The 22,439-nt window shown below is 39.9% G+C and overlaps 1 protein-coding gene across 1 annotated transcript; it reads right to left on the bottom strand.

The window, feature by feature from the left end:
- Positions 1–212: 212 nt before the first annotated feature.
- Positions 213–20,427, bottom strand: LOC127637537 (FYVE, RhoGEF and PH domain-containing protein 4-like). Its single transcript, XM_052118636.1, has 17 exons — positions 20,397–20,427; positions 16,366–16,482; positions 15,844–15,979; positions 11,439–11,784; positions 9,037–9,129; positions 8,637–8,782; positions 7,425–7,581; positions 5,193–5,331; positions 4,749–4,807; positions 4,429–4,575; positions 3,616–3,788; positions 3,507–3,537; positions 3,323–3,406; positions 2,714–2,839; positions 2,451–2,599; positions 2,231–2,371; positions 213–869 (listed from the first exon to the last, which is right to left on the bottom strand). Exons 2-16 carry the CDS (start codon positions 16,379–16,381, stop codon positions 2,278–2,280), a joined length of 1,896 nt encoding a protein of 631 aa, XP_051974596.1. The 5' UTR covers positions 16,382–16,482; positions 20,397–20,427; the 3' UTR covers positions 213–869; positions 2,231–2,277.
- Positions 20,428–22,439: the final 2,012 nt, after the last annotated feature.

The following is a 22,439-nucleotide window of genomic DNA, read 5'->3' as shown; positions in this document are numbered from 1 at the left end:
AGTACGGGTTTGGAACAACATGAGGGTGAATAAATAATGACAGAATTTGCATTTTGGGTGAACTATCCCTTTAAGAACAAAATAACAGAGCTGTATCATGAATAAAACACGGCTCTTGACCAATCAGCATCCAGGACCAGAACTATCTGTTTTATTATAAACAGTAAACTCAGGGATGAAGTTTAAGGATAAAGATGCTTACTCGATCACTTTTTAATACATTTTATTTTCAATGTCAACTTCCTGGTTTACAAAAATGCAATAAAGTGCATAAATCTTAGGGACAGTAACAATGACAAATGGCATGAAAACAAAAAAGACACTATCAAGAAAGAAAAGATTAACAAACGATTAGCTTTCCTCTGATCTCGCAAACGAAGACAACAAAATCATTTTAAATAATCACACCAAATGTAATGATTGAAGTCAATATATTACATTATTATAATATTTGGGATTGATCAGTTGACTGTGAATGGTCTACTTTGATTTGTATAAATACGAATGCAAAATATAATGTGAAGTGTTTTCGTTACCATCATGGGTGCGACTTTATTTGTGTGTATTTAAGGACATTCACAAGAATAAAATCACAGATGCATCACACCTAGTCTCTATTCAGATACGGTCTCATGGCAACCATCAGCAAGGGCACTATCGCATGGCATCTGGCATTCCGGCATCTCTCCTATTACAGCTTTGTGGATCAATTTCAGCCAACGCAGTTTCAGCTCCTCTGTGTCTGCGGTGAAGCAGTGAATAGATTTGGACTGGCACAGGCGGAAGCTGGTAGGAGGATGATCCACGGATCTCTGGACATCCTCGACCTGGTATCCCAAGAGTGGGATGGTACACTGTGCTTTAACATCCTGGAAAAGTCCCAAAGAATTATAGTTTTATGGCTTTTAGTCCATGTGTGTTAGGTCTGAGGTCATCTATAGGCTAGTCCAGGGGTTTTCAAACGTTTTGATGCCAAGGACCCCCAAATATGACAATCACGTTGTGAGGGATCCCCTCCTAAAATATATACAGGTCGCTATCTATTGGTGTATGAAGAACATAGGAAAAAGTAACAAATATTTTAAGTGTGATATTAAAAAGAATATTTAAATAATACATTTTTATATTGTTATTGTACTAAAGACAAAATAAATGATTTAAATGCTGATATGAAAAAATAATGGTTTATTTATAACTACATACATACAGTGATTGTGTTGTTTTAAGTTTATAATTATATTTGTGTGCGATATAAAGAAATACTTAACAAAATATATGAAATCCAAAAACATAAAGCATGTCAAATATAATAATTCATAATAATAATATGTCAAATTAGTTTTATTGTTTAGAACCACAAAAACAGAAGTGGAAAATAGTGACGAGAGCAACAGTTCATGTAGCGCCCTCGTGACATTGGGGCGTTCAAGCGAAAAATCGCTTTGTTTATCTAAAAACAGGTCCTCCACAGCGACAGTGACAACAGAACACAACATGACTGCACACAAAACAGAGAACAAAACATGTCTGAAAAGTTTGTAGTTGAAGAACTGATGCATTTCTATGCCCAGCCTTATTATCTGAAAGTTTTTGGACCGTTGCAAGTTCACAGTGGACAGAGTTACCCACGTGATACCGAAAATAGAAAACAAGTGATCGATAGAATGTACCGTTGCTCGTCACAGCTGGTTAGGACAAAAACTCTGATTACCATAGAAAATATACCTTTTATCACGTGTTGTTTGTCATCAGGTTAGGACACGGTGTGACTGTAGCCTCCTCTATGTTTCTGTTTGATTTCCAAGTACTCTATTAAAAAAAAAATAAGGCTGGGCATAGAAATGCATCAACTCTTCAACTTCAAACTCTTCAGACATGTTTAGTAAGTTCTGTTCTCTGTTTTGTGTGCAGTTGTGTTGTGTTCTGTTATCACTGTGGAGGACCCGTCTTTAGATAAACACATTTTATGTGTCACAAGGGCGCTGCGTAAACTGTTGCTCTTGTGCCCTGTCATGAACATGCATTTCTTCTCTGAAATGTTCCCTGGACCCCAGTTTGAAAAACCCTGGGCTAATGTACTTCTAAACATTGACAACATTTATTTTTGACATTTAAAATGAACAGTCTTTCTCTTCCAGGAAAACAGAAATCTCGATAACTCGTCGTGCACTAGACAGAACGGACCACTAAGTAGCATAAGATATGATATGTCCCAAACTGAGTTACGCACCTGTGGAGCTCCATACAGGTAAAGAACCAATGCATCATGCTTTGGAATCACACACCAGACCTTCTGACATGGTTTGGTTCTGTCACTGTACTGCAGGAAGCCGCACATGAAACTGTTTCCCGAGACCTGCGCAGCTTCAATCTGGCAAAGAACTATGAAAAGAATCAAGATATCAACGTTTCCAAATAATGTTCACATTAACGACCCACCAAACACGTACCTCAAGGATCCCCTTTTCTTGCCCCCCGCTGGTTCCTCAGCATCCGTTCTGCCAGTCAGTATGAAGTAACAGTCCTTGCACACTTTATTTAATCTGTTACTATCATACCTCAGCGATGCCTTGTGGTCTGAACATTTATAGCACACCACCTAGAACACATTTCAGTTTGAGTTGGTCCATAATAACTACTATTGGCTTATTTAAATAACAACACAAGTAAACAGAAAGTTACAATTTAGTTAAACGTTTGTTTGTTAACTCACATATCCACACGCCCTGCAATGGTGTCTCCTGCGGGTTAGAGCGTTAAAAGGCTCCTTGCATTTCATGCACATAGTCACCTCGTTATCCCGAATCCAACGCGGAGCTCTCTTTCCCAACTCCTCTTTCTGAAAAACATGGAAAGGTAGATAAATAAAAGTGTCTTACTTGAAAACAAAACAGTAATATATGAATTTCCCATTCAACTCCACTTATTCCGTGCTGTAGTTGCACTTGGCTGTTTGCTGGGGGATTGTAAAGCTCTACTCTACTCTTGGTGTATTGAATTGTCTTGTTGGGTTTGAACCTAACAACTTTAGGTTACCAGGCTTGATCTTTTACCACTATGCCAAAGCACCCCTTTATGGGTGGGAGGTGTTTCAGGCACGTCCAGCTGGAAGGAGGCCTCGGGGAAGACCCAGGACTAGGTGGAGAGATTACATCTCCACACTGGCCTGGGAACGCCTCGGGGTCCCCCAGTCAGAGCTGGTTAATGTGGCTCGGGATAGGGAAGTTTGGGGCCCCCTGCTGGAGCTGCTGCCCCGCGACCCGACTTCGGATAAGCGGTTGAAGATGGATGGACATATATAGACAAGGTTCTTTGCACTTACAGACACCTCATCCAGAACTTCTTTAGATGCCGATTTGAACGTTTCATTCTTCTGCTGAAAGATTTCAATGGTCTCTTGGAATGCCTATAAAACACAAACTCACATATATAAACTAAAGCCTGATCCTTATATAGTTCATAATTCATATTTACAGCAGTTTTAAGATATTAAAGGACACAGTTACCTTGATCCAGTCCTCTTTATCTTGCTGTGAGCTGTAACCAATATGTACCACAGAAAAGATCACTATATATTCAGAGGACATTTGAGAAGTTCCAACATGCCGTACCCACCTGGCCTGCAGTTCCAGTGTTCGCTCTTTGCCTGACACCTGGAAAGTGTGAGGATAGTCATCATTGGAAGTCTCCAGTACCTTCATGCCCTTGACGCCGACTCGTGTGCGCACAGTGAACCTCTGACCCACCAGACTGAATTTGGGCACGCAGTACAACAGCATGTTGTTAAACTGCAAACAGAGGAGCAAAGCTTTAATTAGCCAAGAGAATGGCATCACATGGCACTCAATACCAGCTTGTTAGGTGCTGCGGCACTTGCTGCTTAGTGAATGGTGACTGAGTGAGCTGTTTTGGACACGTCATAGACATGAAAGTTTTAAATATAATGTCTGATGCGTCTCATGAGCACCACAATTAAGATTAAGATTCAACTTTATTGTCATTGTGCAGGTACAGAGCCGATGAAATGCAGTTGTTTTATCCCAACTAAGCTGGGTTCAGAACACAGGGTCAGCCATGAGACAGTTCTAGGGTCAAGGACCCTGCTCAAGGGCCCAACAGTGGTATCTTGACAGTGCTGGGGCTTGTACCCCCAACCTTTCGGTAAGTAACCCAGAGCCTTAACCACTGAGCCACCACTGGCCCAATGATTAAATGGTCAGATGTGTTTGCACTGCAGCGTGAACAATCGCCGGTAGTATGATGCAACCTTTTGTGGTGGGGGGCATTTTGACCTTTAGGGTGGGAAATAGGACTCAGAGGGGGTGGTGGTTTTGCCTTCTTACTGGGGTGGAGACAAGGACAATCTAGGGGGCAATGCCCCCTCCTTAGACCCGGCTATAGTGTGAACAAAGCCTTGTCCAAACTAACCAGGAAGAGATATCTCTCCATGGATGATGTGTTTCTAGCTGCAAGCTTCAAGATCTGTCCTTCCTTGATTAGCTCATTGGAGGGGTTCACAATGTCCTCCTCTCCTCCCAACATATCATAGATCTCCATCAGCTTCTTCAGGTTCTCCTGGAAAACAAATTCTGAATATGAAATACGTTAACGCTTTTATTAGAGCAAACTTCTAACATTCAACGAGGAAAAGCTAGGAAAGCCACATCCACTTTTAGAATCGAAAAATATAGTGCATAAATAAATCAACTATTGCTGTTTCTGCCAGGTCAAGTGAAAGTGTCTCTCACCATCTTGCGGATGGCCGTGTTGGAGTGAATTGCAGCCATTGAGATGATGTTCAGAGACTCTGGAAACGAGAAGCAGAAGTGATATCAGAGCTGACGCATTTAAGTTATGGAACTGAAATCAAATTATCTCGAGCCAAACAATATTTTCATTTTATTCTGGATGTTTAAGTTCAATTGATCATGGAAAGTGAAAGCTGCCCTCAATATGAAAATGCAGAAAGTTACATAAATTTGCGTCGAATTGCGAGGAAACATTCAAATAAGAGGACAGATGTATTAAACATTTTAATTTCAAAATTCCCTGAAATGATGCTGAAGGACAGACTGCTGCTGCAACACAAACCTATGCCCCAAATCAAGAAGTGTAACTTAATTAAACAGTTATTAGAGTAACTAATGGGACAGTTAGACTATAAATAAGGCAATAGGAGTTGTGTATCTCACTTTCGGCCTGGCTGTGGTCCGTGTCGTCCTCTGGGAGTTTTTTCAAATAATCTTTGAGCAGCATCTCGTATCGTGGAACCCGCTGCACCGGCTCTAACATATGATGCTGAAGAGTGAGATTTCCACAACACTCCAGACTCTATAGAAACATTAGACACAATTCAGTCCAGTTGTCTCCAGTCCTCAGAAATAAACAGTTGTTTTGCATGTTTAATCCAATTTTGTGAAGAAATCTTTTTTTTCCCAATCGTATTAGGAGTCAAAGATATGTTAAAGGGTTAAGCTCCTTCGACAGCATTTGTTGCATAATGTTGATTACCACAAAAAATACTTTCGACTTACAAAAAGCAAAAATGGAGGTTACAGTGTGGCACTTACAATGGAAATGGATGGGGCCAATTTTTGGAGGGTTTAAAAAGGCAGAAATGTGAAGCTTATAATTGAATAAAAACACACATTAATTATTCAGTTGAAACTTGTGTATTATTTGAGCTTTAAAGTTGCTTAAATTGTCATGCTTACAGTCATTTTAGGGTTTTAAGGGTATACGGCATTACATTTTCATGGCAACCAGTTTTAAAATTGGCTAAATCTTTACACATAAAAGGTTAGTAAGCATTTGTATCACACTAAAATCATGTTAACATATATTGTTTACATATTGGGGCTATACTTTTGAATACTTTTAATGTTTATGAATTGGGCTCATTCATTTTTCACTGCAGGTGTCTAACTGAAATAATAGTTTTTGGAAATGCAATTCATTAAATAAGTTTAACGCCTACATTTTTCTGAATAGCGCTTAATGCATTGACCGTTAATACAGCATAAACACTAGTGTGAAGGGCCTGGGGTCATTATACTGAGGCACACACCATCGTGCCAGAGCCCTTCTACCAAGGTTAACCTACAAACTTAGCATAAAACAGCATAACGCCGCGGTCCCATAGACATTCTATGGGCGGTACGGTCATAACACGCTAGTTGACCGTTCCGCTCTCTCCTATGATAGAGCCACAGAGGTCTTAGCTCTAGGCCTATTTGATGTACAAACCCCAGATGGGACTTGTGATAAGCATTTTTCAGCCTTGGAAAGTGTATTTGTTTGCATAGTTCAAAGCACAGTTTGACAAAGGCGTTGACGCCCTGACGTGAATCATGAACGCAGCTTCACGATTGCTGTAACAAAGTGGATGGCCACGGTCTACCGGCAGATTTTAAGGGATTTAATGCCCATTGCAATAAAAATGCAACCTATGTGGAGACTAGTTCTTTCAATTATTAATACTCCCACTTAGACTTAGAAATGTTTAATGTTACTTGAATTGTGATATTTTAGTGAATTTTTACATACAGTATATTGTGGAAAGCTTTGTTTGGAAAATGTTAGTAAAGCATTATATTGCTACATAATGTTTTGTTTTCTTTCCTAAAATGGAATTAAATTAATTTAACAAGAAAAGAAGTATATAAAGTGTCAAATTTCAGCACTTTTAAAATCGGCGATTAATCGCGATTAAAAAAAATTAGCGGCTGACAGTTCAAGTCGAGCACATTGTGGGATACAGTATCTCATGCAGTGAGTGTGCTGAAGCAGTTTACATATGGAAAATGTTCATACTGTGCATAGCATAAATACTAGTTTTATAGTATGAAGAATAATTATGTCATTTCAAACATACTGTATTATATATGTTTTGGCACTCACAACTGCATTTTTGATTATTTAAATCAGTTGTCTAAGTAATTACACAAACTCACATACACGCTTTGTATTAGTTTTATTAACTTCTGTCTTTATGTTATATAATATGCCTGCTTAAACCCCAGTGTAAGTTAAGATAGCATATGTAAGCTTTATATAGTTTGTATGTGCAAGCCTTAAATAGGCTGTATGTGTAAGCTCTTACAGCTATATGTAAGCTTTATATAGGTTGTATGTGTAAGTTTTCCTTATTTGAGTTGAAGTTGCATGTGTTGATGTGTGTTTTACATTATAAGGGGAGGGGAAGTTATTTTAAACTGCTATGGCATGCTTAAATTCATCGAGACCGAGAGAGATGAGGAAGACCAAAAACCACTATATGACACCACAATTTAAATGAAAATGTTCACTTTGTCTGATGACTAACAGAATTAATAAATGTACTTTTTCTTGGCAAATTTAACTGGTGTGGCTCCGTGACTTCACAACGGGGAAAAGACATACATTTAAAGTCTTCACACGTGCACCTGTATGTCCTGAATGATGGCGTTAAACTGCACCGAACGCTCCGTCCACTGCTTCAGCAGATCCATTGCATTGTCAAAGTTTTTCACATACTCTGCGTACATCCTCAGAAAAGGGGCAAGCTGGGCTAAGATGTCCCCGATACGGGGTGTGGATTCCCTGCAGAAAGACAGAGAGATCAGACATACCTGGATGAGCCAAAACATTATGACCACTCACAGGTGAAGAGAATAATATTGATCATCTCCTAACAAGGCCACATGTTAAGGTCTGGGCAGATTAGATGGTAAGCGAACTATCAGTTCTCGTAGTCAACGTGTTGAATGCAGGATAAATTGTCATGAGCGATCAAATTGTTATGGCCAGACAACTGGGTCAGAGCATCTCTGAAACGGCAAGGCATATGGGCTACTTCCGGTCAGCAGTGGTGAGTACCAACAGAGGTCTGAGGAAGGACATACCACAAACCGGCAACAGGGTATTGGGGACCCAAGGCTCATCAATGTGGGAGTGCAACGAAGGCTATCCCATCTGGTCCAAACCGACAGAAGGCCTACTGTAGACCTTGAAAGTCCACCGTCGAAAGCGCCTTCAATGGGCACGTGAGCGTCAAAACTGGACCTTGGAGCAGTGGAAGCCTGGAGTGTGAAGTTCTGGGCAATGTTCTGTTGGGAAACCCGGGTCCGGCCATTCACGTGGATGTCAGTTTGACACGTGACACCTAAACATGGTTGCAGACCAGGTACACCCCTTCATGGCAATGGTATTCCCTGATGGTAGTGGCCTCTTTCAGCAGGATAATGCGCCCTGCCACACTGCTCACATTGTTCGGGAATGGTTTGAGGAACATGATGAAGAGTTCAAGGTGTTGACTTGGCCTCTAAATTCCCCAGCTCTCAATCCGATTGAGCATCAATGGGATGTGCTGGACCAACAAGTCCAATCCATGGTGGCTCCACCTCGCAACTTACAGGAATTGAAGGATCTGCTGCTAATGTCTTGGTGCCACAGGACACCTTCAGGGGTCTTGCAGAGTCCCCTGACTCCCCTGTTACACATTATTATGTAGTATATTTGTCTAACACTGAGGCATACGTCCAAAAATAAGACAAAATAAATACAGATATACATTCAAGTGGATTAATACCAACTGCTAATCATCCATTTCTCAAAGGCAGACAAAAAAAGGAGATGTCTGACAAGTCAGTGCTCACCACTGGCTCATCCGTGTCTCCAGATCAGGCAGGAGGAACTGGTTGTGGAAAGCATAGATGGATCCTACATTAGAGAAGATGCCCTTCACAACATCTAAAGGAAACGTTCCCTTCCCAGCTTCCTCTGTCAGTTTAGTGCAAAACACCTGCAAATACACAAAGTACACACTCATTATGATCAGCTACAGTAACCCAATCATTATTTTGACACTTGAGTAACACTTGAAAATATCGGAATGTCATTAGATAACAAAATATCAAACCAAGTGGCATCTGCAAGCAAGGTTTGATTATGTATATCTAATGCAATGACATCTATACATTTTTAAGAGTCCCAGTACTTTTGGGGGCTAGAAAGAGTAAGAACCATTTTTCTAGAACTAAATTAACTGTCACTGACCTGGTCCAGTAAATGTAGACGGACTACATACGCCCTCTCCGTCTGTAAAAGTTCATTGGCAATCTTATAGAGTTTCACTTCTTTAATCTCCTCCTGTTGAAAATAACATGTTATTTCCTGTATTCTTCCTAGAAGCATCTCTGCTGTGTGTGTTCTGTGATCCTACACTTAGAAAGTGATCTACATCTACTGGATAACAGTGTGTAGACTGGTAGGTTCTGATAAATATAGACAGACAGACAGCAAAAAATACCCAATGCTAGTTTCAAAAGACAAAATAATGCAGGTTTTGGCGGAATATAATGCATAATTGAACACCCTGCATGCATAAAACTACTACTTGGTAACACTATGGATGGCAAGTGGCTGTAAGGGTATTGCTATGAGGTTGCTAAGGTGTACTGAGTGGATTCCAGGGTGTTACTAAGATGATCTTGGGTCATTTTAAGTGCATTGCTATGAGGTTGCTAAGGTGTACTGATTGGATTCCAGGGTGTTGCTAAGGTGTTCTGGGGTAATTTTAAGTGCATTGCTATGAGGATGCTAAGGTGTACTTAGTGGATTCCAGGGTGTTACTAAGATGATCTTGGGTCATTTTAAGTGCATTGCTATGAGGTTGCTAAGGTGTACTGATTGGATTCCAGGGTGTTGCTAAGGTGTTCTGGGGTAATTTTAAGTGCATTGCTATGAGGTTGCTAAGGTGTACTTAGTGGATTCCAGGGTGTTACTAAGATGATCTTGGGTCATTTTAAGTGCATTGCTATGAGGTTGCTAAGGTGTACTGATTGGATTCCAGGGTGTTGCTAAGGTGTTCTGGGGTAATTTTAAGTGCATTGCTATGAGGTTGCTAAGGTGTACTGAGTGGATTCCAGTGTGTTACTAAGATGTTCTGGGGTAATTTTAAGTGCATTGCTATGAGGTTGCTAAGGTGTACTGAGTGGATTCCAGGGTGTTGCTAAGGTATTCTGAGTGGTTGCCAGGGCGTTGCTATCAGTTACTAAATTGTTCTGGTTGATATTAAGTGCTCTGCTATACGGTTGCTAATGTGGTCTGAGTGGTTTCTGGAGCATTGCTATGCAGTTGCTAAGGTGCTATGGGTGGTTTTAAGTGAATTGCCATATGGTTGCTAAGGTTTTCTGAGTGGTTGACAGGGCATCGCTATGCAGTTGCTAAGGTGTTCTGAGTGGTTTTAAGTGCATTGTTAGGGTATTGTTACGTGGTTGCTAAGGTGCTTTGTTTCAAGGTGGTCTTAGTGGTTGCCATAGCATTGCTATGTGGTGGCTAAGGTGTTCTGGGTGGTTGCCAAGGTGTTGCTATTCGGTTTCTAAAGTGTTCTGAGTGGTTTCCAGGGTATTGCTACTCGGTTACTGAGGTGTTCTGGGTGGTTTTATGCACATTGCTATGCGGTTGCCAATGTGTTGTGATTAGTTCCCAGGGCATTGTCATGCTGTTGCTAAGGTATTATGAGTGGATTTAAGGGCATTGCTATGAGGTTGCTAAGATGTTCTGAGTGGTTGCCAGGTTGTTGCTAAGGTATTTTGTGGGGTGGTTTTAAGTGCATTGCTATGTGGTTGCTAAGGTGGTCTGAGTGGTTGCCAGGGCATTGCTAACATGGTTGCTAACTGGTTCTAAGTGGTTTTAAGTGCATTGCAATGTGGTTGCTAAGGTGGTCTGCGAGGTTGCCAGGGCATTACTTCATGGTTGGTAAGGTGTTCTGGGTGGTTTTAATTGCATTGTTATATGGTTGCTAAGGTGTTCTGAGTGAATTTAAGTGCTTTGTTATGCAGTTGGTTGCTAGGGCATTGCTATATGGTTGCTAAGGCTTTCTGAGTGGTTGCCAGGGCATTGCTACATGGTTACTAAGGTGTTCTGGCTGAATTTATAGTAAATCCATTGTTATTAAGTTTGTTTCTAAGATGGCCTGAGTGGTTGAATGGGCATTGCTATACGGTTGCTTAAGGGTTCTGAGTGTTCAGGGCATTGGTATGTGGTTGCTGAGGTGTTCAGGGTTGTTATAAGCGGATTGCTCTGTGGCTGCCAAGGTGTTGTGAGTTGTTGCCAATAACTTGCTATGTGGTTGCTAAGGTGTTCTGAGTGGTTTTAAGTGCATTGTTATGAGGTTTGTTGCTAGGTCATTGCTGTATGGTTGCTAAGGTGTTTTGGGTGGTTTAAAGTGCATTGTTATATGATTTTTAAGGTGTTCCGAGTGGTTTACAGGGTGTTGCTGCTTAGTTGCTAAGGTATTCTACATTAGTGGTTTTAAGTGCATCGCTTTTGCGGATGACAAGGTGGTGTGAGTGTTTGCTAGGGCATTGCTATGAGGTTGCTAAGGTGTTCAGGATGGTTTTAATACATTTAGGTGCAATGAATTTGATATTCTGAAATGCAGTATAATAACTCACTTGTTTGTCTTCATCCTTCTCCATGTTCTGCTTCTGTTCATCTGTGAAGTTCTCCTGCCATTCAGTATCTTCTTTGTGGTTTTGGAGAACACTTTGACACTTGCTGGTGTCCAAAGGTATCTGGAGGTGTTCTGCGTCTGTGTTGATCTCTTGCTTTTCAAATGTACCCTCCTCTTTGACCTCCTCTGACCACCAACCTGACCAATCAGGCCAACGGGAGTCCTGTGAGAAGACTTTATCGAAGACACAGTTTCCTCGCTTGCCTTCAAAGTCTGAACATTCAGGGTTAACTTGATCTTCTAGGAGATGTTCAGGTGGGGAAGAACCTGGTGTAGGTTTGGTGACACTGGAAGGGAGGTAGAAGAGAGTATTAGGTGAGAAGTACTGTGTCAATGTCATACCAAGCACTTTAACAGGAAGTGAAAGTGCAGGAGGCGGAACAGAGGGTTACAAAGAGAAATGAGGGGGTGAGATTCTCTATACTGCCCTATTTAAGCAGCACACATACACCCGCATGCACAGGACTGTGTAGTGCCTTGGTTTGCAATGCAATAAAAAAAAAGTGAATTCTGACTTTATATTTTGCAATTGCAATTTTATTTTAACTCAAAATTGTGGCTGTCTCATATATACTTGTAATTGCGGGAAATACAACTAAAGTTCTAATTACAAGAAATAAAGATGCAATTACGAGATGTAATGTCAGAATTAAAAAAACATTTCTGTGGCAGGATCAAGGCATCTTAGGACTGTGGTAGATTTCAAGTTAAAATCTTTATTAATGTAAAATGGCAAGAGTACCGTAATTTCCGGACTATAAGCCGCAACTTTTTTCCCACGCTTTGAACCTCGCGGCTTATACAATGACGCGGCTAATATATGGATTTTTCCCGCTTAAAAAAAAAAAAAACATTCTGTGACGTGCTCAGTTTTTTGGCGGCGTGAAGCTTTCATTAGACCAATTGAAATTGCCGAACGGGTTAAGGTCAAAACAACTTTTTTGTTTACTGTTTAGATTAAATCGAAGCGCTCAAACTTCCCATCATTCTGATTACGGTAGTCATTTTGTCACCCTCACCATGGCAAAGACATGGAGAAACGCATATGATGCTGCTTTCAAGTTGAAGGCGATTGATCTGGCTGCTGCACGGGAGCTTGGTCTTAATGAGTCGATGATAAGACGCTGGAAACAGCAGCGTGAGGAATTGACTCAGTGCAAAAGACAACTAAATCTGAGGCTATTCAACTCCGACATCGAAGGAGATGACTTCAGTGGTTTCAGTGCACAGGACGAGGAAGATAGTGACCAATGACTTTGGTAGGCTACTGTTTACTGCAAATGTTTTATTACAAGCCGTGTGTGGCAGCGGGGCGTGGTCAAGCGTCCGTCCGGGAGAGAAAAGCTGTAAGGGCGCTTACACCTGCGCTGAATTATGTCTAACACCGGTGTCTAATTTCAAGTGCCCTGCTTCACGTGTCCTTCTTGGGAAAACTGTCACACGGGCACCAGTGTGACAGTTTTCAGCAGGGCACTTGACGTTCCAGGTAAGGCTTTTAATGGCCACAGCAATGTTTAATCAATTTTATAAAGTTTCTCAATTCTTCTATGCGCCAACACTAGACTGACGTGTGTCAATCTCTCAGCTCTGTGGCTGCTACCTTTTATGCCGCTCTCCCCATGCTTACTGAAATTAGACACCGGTGTTAGACATAATTTAGCTCAGGTGTACGCCCCTTACCGCTTTCTCTCCCGGACGGGCGCTTGACTACGCCCCCGCTGCCACACCGTGTTTCGTTAAAGCCTATTTATTTTTGTTACAAGCCGTGTTTCGTTAAAGCCTGAGTAAAGTTAATTTGTTTCAAATGTACCGGTAGGCACCTGCGGCTTATAGACAGGTGCGGCTTATTTATGTTCAAAATAATATTTTATTTAAAAATCAGTTGGTGCGGCTTATATTCAGGTGCGCTCAATAGTCCGGAAATTCCGTTATACACTGATGAGCCAAAACATTATGACCACCTGCTTAATATTCTGTTGGTCTAATGCGTGCTTCCATAACAGTGCCGACCCACCAAGGCATGGAATCTATAAGACCCCTGAAGGTGTCCTGTGTTATCTGGCACCAAGACTTCAGCAGCAGGTCCTTCAAGTTCTGTAAGTTGCGAGGTGGATCCACCGTGGCTTGGACTTGTTGGCCCAACATAGCCCACAGATGCTCAATCAGATTGAGATCTGGAGAATTTGGAGGCCAGGCAACACCTTGAACTCTTCATCATGTTCCTCAAACCATTTCTGAACAATGTGAGCAGTGTGGCAGGGCACGGCCATTAAGAAATACCATTGCCATGAAGGGGTGTACCTGGTCTGCAACAATGTTGAGGTAGGGGGTACGTGTTAAATTGACGTCCACATGAATGGCCGGACCCGGGTTTCCTAGCAGAACATTGCTTAGAGCATCCCACTCCATGCTTCCACTGCTCCAAGTTCCAGTTCAAATGCTCACGTACCCATTGTAGCCACTTTCGACAGTGGACAGGGGTCATCATAGGCACTCTGACCAGACTGCGGCTACGCAGCCCCATGCGCAGCAAGGTGCGATGTACTATGTGTTGTGACACATTCCTCCTGTAACCATAATTAACATTTTCAGTGACTTGTGCCACAGTGGACCTTCTGTCGGTTTCGGACCAGATAGGATAGCCTTCGTTGCCCTTGCGCATTGATGAGCCTTGGTTTGCGGTATACCCCTCCTCGGACCACTTTTGGTAGGTACTCACCACTGCTGACCAGGCGCACCCCACAAGCCTTGCCGTTTCAGAGAACTTCGTTGAAAGCTGAAGATCATCTCAAAGGCTGTTAATCGCCCGTCTGTGAACATGTCACACTGAACGCTGTAAGATTGCCGACTTTGGCCTGCAACGAGAGAAATCCTTTAGGATTCCCGAAATTTGTCTCAGACGGCAGAATCGTGGTCAAAATGGTACAGTGTGCACCTCTTTAGTCTTTGGGAAATGTTCAATGCTTGAATTGGTGATATTTTAGTGCATTGTCTTTATATTGTGGAAGGCTTTGTTTGGAAACCGTTAATTATTGTTCTCAGCAGGAAACTGATGGAGTGCGTACTCCAGGTAGGGAAGGAGGTAGTGCCCCAAGTGAAGGAGTTCAAGTACCTCGGGGTCTTGTTCACGAGTGAGGGGACAATGGAGCGGGAGGTTGGCCGGAGAATCGGGGCAGCTGGGGCGGTATTGCACTCGCTCTATTGCACCGTTGTCACGAAAAGAGAGCTGAGCCGGAAGGCAAAGCTCTCGATCTACCGGTCAATTTTTGTTCCTAACCTCAACTATGGTCATGAAGGCTGGGTCATGACCGAAAGAACTAGGTCGCGAGTACAAGCGGCCGAAATGGGCTTCCTCAGAAGGGTGGCGGGCTTCTCCCTTAGAGATAGGGTGAGGAGCTCAGTCTTCCGTGAGGAGCTCGAAGTAGAGCTGATGCTCATTTGCGTTGAAAGGAGTCAGTTGAGGTGGTTTGGGCATCTGGTAAGGATGCCCCCTGGCCGCCTCTCTAGGGAGGTGTTTCAGGCACGTCCAGCTGGGAGGAGGCCGCGGGGAAGACCCAGGATTAGGTGGAGAGATTACATCTCCACACTGGCCTGGGAACACCTCGGGGTCCCCCAGTCAGAGCTGGTTAATGTGGCTCGGGATAGGGAAGTTTGGGGCCCCCTGCTGGAGCAGCTGCACCCGCGACCTGACTTCGGATAAGCGGTTGAAGATGGATGGATGGATGGATAGTGTTACATATTGTTTTCTTTTATAAAATGGAAATAAATAAATTTTGACAAGAAAAGAAGTGTATATAGTCAAATGTCAGCTAAAAAAAATGCAATTAATCGCCGCATTACTTATTTAAGCTTATTTTGGTGAGACAAGTAGCTTATTTTCAGGCTGTTTTTCCAGACCAGGTCACTTGTTTCTCTTGTAAGATCTGGCAACACGTAACTGGTATTTCACCCACCCTTAGCATAGGTTTTTAGTATTTAAAAGAACAATAGTAACCATTCTTTTATTTCGTTCTAGTTGGATACTATTATGAGTCTGTGGAACGCCCAAACCGGAATGAAAAAACACAGTTTCTGCTCACAACGAACAGAAGTGAAAAACATTTTGTTTTCAGTCCCTGGCCATAAAACTGCATGCAAAATTATTTTAAAAAGAGCAAAATGCTGTTTAAAACCATTTTAGATGGAGTCTAGCATTTCACGTGTCAACTTTCTAAAAGTACAAAAGTAAACCGAAAAATAATTTGTAGTTTTTGTTATTTCAGAGTTCTGAATTTGATGATTTTACTCTCATTTTAAAATGTTGTAATATTTCTCATGCAGACACACACATGCATTACATACCGTACCTTTTATCAGATTGTCTGTAGTATTTGGACACAGCAGTTGTCCTTCCTCGACTTATATTTGTCACTGTTTCCTCCTTATCCATGATGTTTCCAGTTGAAATCTTCATTGGACACTGGAATTTTGGTTTCGGAAGGACTAAAGTGAAAGAGAAATTTACAGTCTAATCTAATACACATAATAATTGTCAAAACGTGTCATAATAATGTATATAAGACATAATGCTTTTCTAATACTATATCTGTTTGGTTTTGAGGTTGTTGATAGCAGTAGCTACAAAGACCACCCACGATTCTCGATGATATTCCGGCCTCTCGATATGACTATTTAATGTAAGTCTATGCCATTCTAATTTTATCATCTCCATGGCAACAACCATAAATAACATTTTGAAAAGCCCCTAACCCTCAGTGTGAGCAATAATAATAGTGATGCTTGCCTTAGCAAATACCACTAGTTATGAAATGCACAACTCAATATGCTGGTGGGTTAGCAGCGTAAAAGGTTTTTAGATGTCGACGTACCTTTTGGAGGAGGCATTGTTGAGACCCCGTACACCTCTCTCTTTCTTAGAAATGAAGTTCTGTCTTTTAACAATCTCTTGTCTGTACCATCACACTGCCCGAGACTTCCAACATCTCCTGTGGACACACACAGATGCCACTGATACCCTCAGAACGGAACAGAAAGGCCACAAACAACAGAGCCTTCAGTTCTACAAGAGCAAATGTACAGTTTGAACCAAGTGATTCGGGATGTCTTACGTAATAGAGTGGCCTCCGAAGTTTCATTTTAAGAGCATTTAATGCTTATTGAATGTGTAAAAGTCATTTGAGTGATCAACAACATTCACTGAATGCAGGTCCACACTGAAAGCAACATCTGACGGGTTTCACTGTTTGTGCATTTAGTGAAAGATGCTGCTTCCTCTATTCTCTGCACTACAACACACATCCTCTTATGCATTCAACAAAACAGCAGTTCAAAAAAACATACTCCAAATCTAAAACCAGTTCAAAACTAATAAGTTTATAATTTAACTAATAACTAATAATTTAATACTTAAATTAGGATCATTTATGTGGATTCTGTTCTTCAAACACAAAGTCCAACATTGTATTATTTTGCAATAGCTGTTTGGGAAACAATTGATCATAAAACCAAGGGACAATTATGTCATGAATAATTGAAAGTCTGAACAGTATTTTTCATTAATGTCAGGTGAGGGTATGTTGTCATTAAGGTTATAACAGTTTTGCATTTTTAATTAAGTTTTTATTTATATTTGTTTAACACTTTTTTCATTGCAGTTTCATCGTGTTTGTTAGTTTTAGTTTATTTTAGTTATTTATGTCCAGCCAATCATGTTGCAGCAGTGCAGTGCATAAAATCATGCAGATACAGGTCAGGGGCTTCAGTTAATGTTCACATCAACCATCAGAATGGGGAAATATGTGATCTCGGTGATTCGGACTGTGGCATGATTATTAATGTCAGATGGCCTGATTTGAGTATTTCTGGGATTTTCACACACAACAGTCTCTAGAATTTACTCATAATGGTACCAGAAACCAAACATCATCCAGTGAGCGACAGTTCTGTGGATGGGAACACCTTGTTGATGAGAGGTCAACAGAGAATGGCCAGACTGGTTCAAACTGACAGAGTCTACAGTAACTCAGATAACCACTCTGTACAATTGTGGTGAGAAGAATATCATCTCTGGATGCTGTTCTGAGATGCCGGTTGGTGCTGTTTTGGTGGCACGAAGGGGACCTACATGATATTAGGCAGGTGGTTTTAATGTTGTGGCTGATCGGTGTGTATATATATATATATATATATATATATATATATATATATATATATATATAATTTTAATTATTTTCCAGAGCCATGAAATTGTATTTTAGTTTAGTTAAATTTTTCCAATTATGTTTATTTCTATTTCTATTTCAGTTTACGGGAAATAAAAAATTACATTTACTTTTATTTTTTATTTTAGTTTATGATAATAACATTGGTTGTCACATATGTTTTAGACAGTATAATAAAATATATAGTGTATATTTTAAATACAGATAGCCTTATGTAACTTTAGGTTGTATTTCAATTCTATATTCTTCGAAATCAATTTAATTAAACAACAGGTTCCCATTGTGACAATGTGCCCCGCTTTAGTGTCAATATGGGTTAAATGAACTGTATCGTTTAAATATAACCGGGTTGTTTACATTTAAATTATGCATTTGGCAGACACTTTTATCCAAAGAGACTTACAGAGCACTTATTACAGGGACAATCCCCCCGGAGCAACCTGGAGTTAAGTGCCTTGCTCAAGGACACAATGGTGGTGGCTGTGGGGATCGAACCAGCAACCTTATGATTACCAGTTATGTGATTTAGCCCACTACGCCACCACCACTATGATTGTTGACAAATAGGATCATCCAAAGTGTCACAACAACAAATTGGCAACTTACATGTATTTTGGTTACACCACATGACTTAGATTTGATGGTTTTTCGAATAGTAATAATATTTAAAAACAAAATTTTTTATTGCTAATTTTTTCTAAGAAATAATAATCATTATTTTGCATTATTCATGCCAACAATTCTTTTTTCAAGAATTTCAGCTGTTGGTGAAACTTTGATTTTTAGCACAAATTAGCACAACATCATAGACTTGGGAAATGTTTTTGAGGTAAAGACTTTGCGGTTTGTGTCTCAGAAATATTCACTGTTTAAAAAGACCTGGTCTAAGGACATTCTGCCATTTGTTTTTCTGACATAATGCAAAAAAACACACAGATCAGTCACTCTGAAGAAACGTGATTTTGTGAAAGGCTCTGCTGCTGGCAGTTATAAACTTCCTCAGTGTAATTTCTCAGTTCCTCAAGCTCTGAGTCAGGGACAAAGGTCCATCTCTGTGTACCTTTAATTCATAGACCTTGTTATAGAGAAGTTCCTGGCTCCACAAACTCTCAATCTCATGAGAATCTAAACAGAAACTTTCAAATGCTCAAAGCTTGGTTTAATATAAGCAAACCACACTATTAAAAGTTACATTGCTTGTTAATACTCAAGTAAAATGTTTACTTAATGACCTTGATGACCGCTAAACTATTTAATTCATCATTGTTCCAGACCACTGATTCACTTCATAGCTGCGCTACTGTAGTTTTTAGAGGTAGACCGATATATCGGTTTTACCGATTAATCGGTGCCAATAGTTGCTTTTTGGACCTATTGGCTATCTGCAAAAATCTCTACCAATAGTTGCAGGTAGTTTTTTTCTTTTTATTCCTCATTAAATATTATAAACATATATTACAGCATTTATATCGGCTATCGGCCATCATGCACGCTAGATATCGGTATCAGCCAAGCCGATTAATCAATTGATATTTGGCCATTTTGTAATTATCGGCAGACGTTTTATCTTAGTGTCAGTTCCAAAATTGTAGTAAATAGTGTATAAAATAAGGGTTTGTTTTGCTTAAGAAATTTTGTGTACAGTTGATTTGCTGTTGTTATTCTTTATTATCGGTGTCCATATTTATATCGGCTATCGACCGTTATACGAAATATATATCGGTATCGATATCGTGCATTGAAACAACCACTAGTTCATATTAAAGGAAGACCAATATATCGGTTTTACTGATTAAGCAGTGCCGATAGTTGCTTTTTGCAACAAAATTGTAAATGATAGTTTTTTTTATCGTTTCGTCATTTCAAAATAAGAGTCCACGGTGTGTTTTGGGCTTGTTTATACATAAAAGTCCTGCTTTATGCATCAAATGCATCATATCATCAAAATCTAATTTTTTCTGGTTATTTGGGGGATTTTGGTTGAATAATAAACTGCATTTCTTTGTCTTTGCCTGCCATAGCAAAGAAAGAATAATAATATTTTTAACATGCCATCAATCGATTTGATAAACTATTAACAGATTAATCGATTATCGGCGTTTCCCACCACCATAGTTATTGGTATTGGCAAAATCTGCTATCGGTCGACCTCTAGTTCATATTTTTGGATTATGACCGGTATTCCTTACATAACAGTAAACATCACCATATTCATATATTTAGAAGTAGCAATGCAAATAAAGAAACGTTGCATATTTAAAACTTTACATACTGAATTCCTTAATCAGACTGTATAAATCTACAACAGGGGTTTCCAAACTTTTTGATTCCATCGACCCCCAAATACGATGATCCCCTTTCAAGGAATCGCCATCTTAAGATATAAAGGCATGAATAAAGACCCATTTATACTGTGGGAGAAAATGAGTGAGCATAACATTAATAAGACATGTTTCCAGTATTTTTCCAAACATAATCATTAGCTTTTATGTTGTCATTGTACTAAAACTAAAACAAGGGCTGAGTTTGGTGTTTAACTGTCTTACTTTTAAAAACTATGGAAGCAGAATAAAACAGTTATAATATACAATTCAGTTAATGTGTTACTTTTGTTGCGTTACACCTAGATAATAAAAACGAATACACAAATGCACACACACACACACACACACACTGACCTGTTCTCCACTCACACACTGCTCTCTTGAATCGTGATTGTACAATGTGCACATGATTTCCCAGATCACAGTTTTCCCTCACTGTATTTCCCTTTTTTTCTGCATGAAAGCATGTGGCTGACTAAAAGCTTAATGTATTAATTGTGCAAGCCACTGTTTACATTCAATTCCGATCAAGTCTGATCCAATCAATTTGATGAATTCTTCATCTAAAGTTATTAATAGTCATTATCAAATTGATTGTTGGGTTTGGCTCAACTACGCTTGTATTTAATAAAAATAATAATTGTTAAAACAGAGTGTGAAAATGGCAAGCTTTACCAAATCCAAACTAAAACCAACTTTTAAACATTTCTTATACTGAACATTTTGTTATTTCCCTCGTTAGGTCGTGTAACGTTACAATAGACCCTAGATTTTGCAGTACAGACATTAGTTCTTTACAATTATAACCTAATACACGCAGAGGACAATCCACTTATCTGATATCTGCTAGAATGAGAACTAAAGGTAAGTAATTTGAGATTACTTATATCACATGAACAATTATAGTCAATTATCATTTGAAATCATATCTCTTGTTGTTGATGGCATAGTAAATGGCAAGCCTAAACGAGCAGTTTATTTGAGAAGGGTCTGTCTGTCCTGCAAGACGAATATAAGACACGTCCACTACAAGTTACGCCACAACAGTTTATTGTCACATTCATAACTGGAGAAAACAGAACGGAGATTTTTTTTAATTTTACCATTTATGTTTTCGGTTTAATAATATGATGTGTGACATATAAGCGTTATACTGTGCAATGACAGCTTTGTGGATCCTTGGCAATCTAGCTATCAGTTTGTCCAGATACTCCGGTGACCTTTCACCCCACACTTCCTGTAGCACTTGCCATAGATGTGGCTGTCTTGTCGGGCACTTTTCATACACCTTACAGTCTAGCTGATCCCACAAAAGCTCAATGGGGTGACGATCCGTAACACTCTTTTCCAATGATCTGTTGTCCAATGTCTGTGTTTCTTTGCCCACTCGAAACTTTTCTGTTTGTTTTTCTGTTTCAAAAGTGGCTTTTTCTTTGCAATTCTTCCCATAAGGCCTCCAGAGTCTTCTCTTTACTGTTGTACATGAAACTGGTGTTGAGCGGGTAGAATTCAATGAAGCTGTCAGCGGAGGACATGTGAGGCGTCTATTTCTCACACTAGAGACTCTGATGTACTTCTCCTCTTGTTTAGTTGTACATCTGGTCTTCCACATCTCTTTCTGTCCTTGTTAGAGACAGTTGTGCTTTGTCTTTGAAGACTGTAGTTACACCTTTGGATGAAATCTTTGCAAGCATTGTATCACCTTCATTCCTCAAAACAATGATTGACTGGTGAGTTTCTAGAGAAACCCAATATTGACCATAAGACATGCCAGTCTATTGCAGACTGTGGCAACTCAAAAACAAACAGAAATACAATGTTACGCTTCATTTAACGAGCCAAATAGCTTTCAGCTGTACCTGTGGATGTATTTTAAGGCCTACCTTCAAACTCAGAGTCTTATATGTGATGTATTGGGCACTCAGCTTTCATTTTGCCCCAGACTCTGTATTTTGGGCGATGGGGCGGTCATCGATGTTGAGAATAGGCACATCAAGAGTTGGTCCTAACTAGCGTCATGATCACCAGACAGTTTCTTTTAAGGGGTTGGAGGTCGGTTGGAGCGTGAGTAAATATATATATATTTTTTATCTTTTTATTGTTACATGTGTCTATAATCATGTTTATATAATTTTATATAAACAGGGGTGTTTGTTGGGGATCAGGGTGGGGTTGGGGATTGAGAGGGTAGGTTACGCCCTTTACTTTTGCAGCTAATTTAGCAAAATTTTGTAATTATTTTGCTACACTTTAATCCTTAAAATATTACAATAATTAAAGTAAATAATGCGTATATATTAATATAACACTAATATCATACCTCTATATTAATATATAGTGCAATATATTAATACTGCACTGTAAGTATTGGGTCTGTGCTACTGACAACTGTGTCCC

This window comes from Xyrauchen texanus, chromosome 45 (genome assembly GCF_025860055.1).
Source record: "Xyrauchen texanus isolate HMW12.3.18 chromosome 45, RBS_HiC_50CHRs, whole genome shotgun sequence".
In the NCBI taxonomy this organism is placed as follows: Eukaryota; Metazoa; Chordata; class Actinopteri; order Cypriniformes; family Catostomidae; genus Xyrauchen; species Xyrauchen texanus.
Note: the sequence above shows the minus strand (reverse complement) of the source record. Positions and strands in the feature narration are given on the sequence as shown.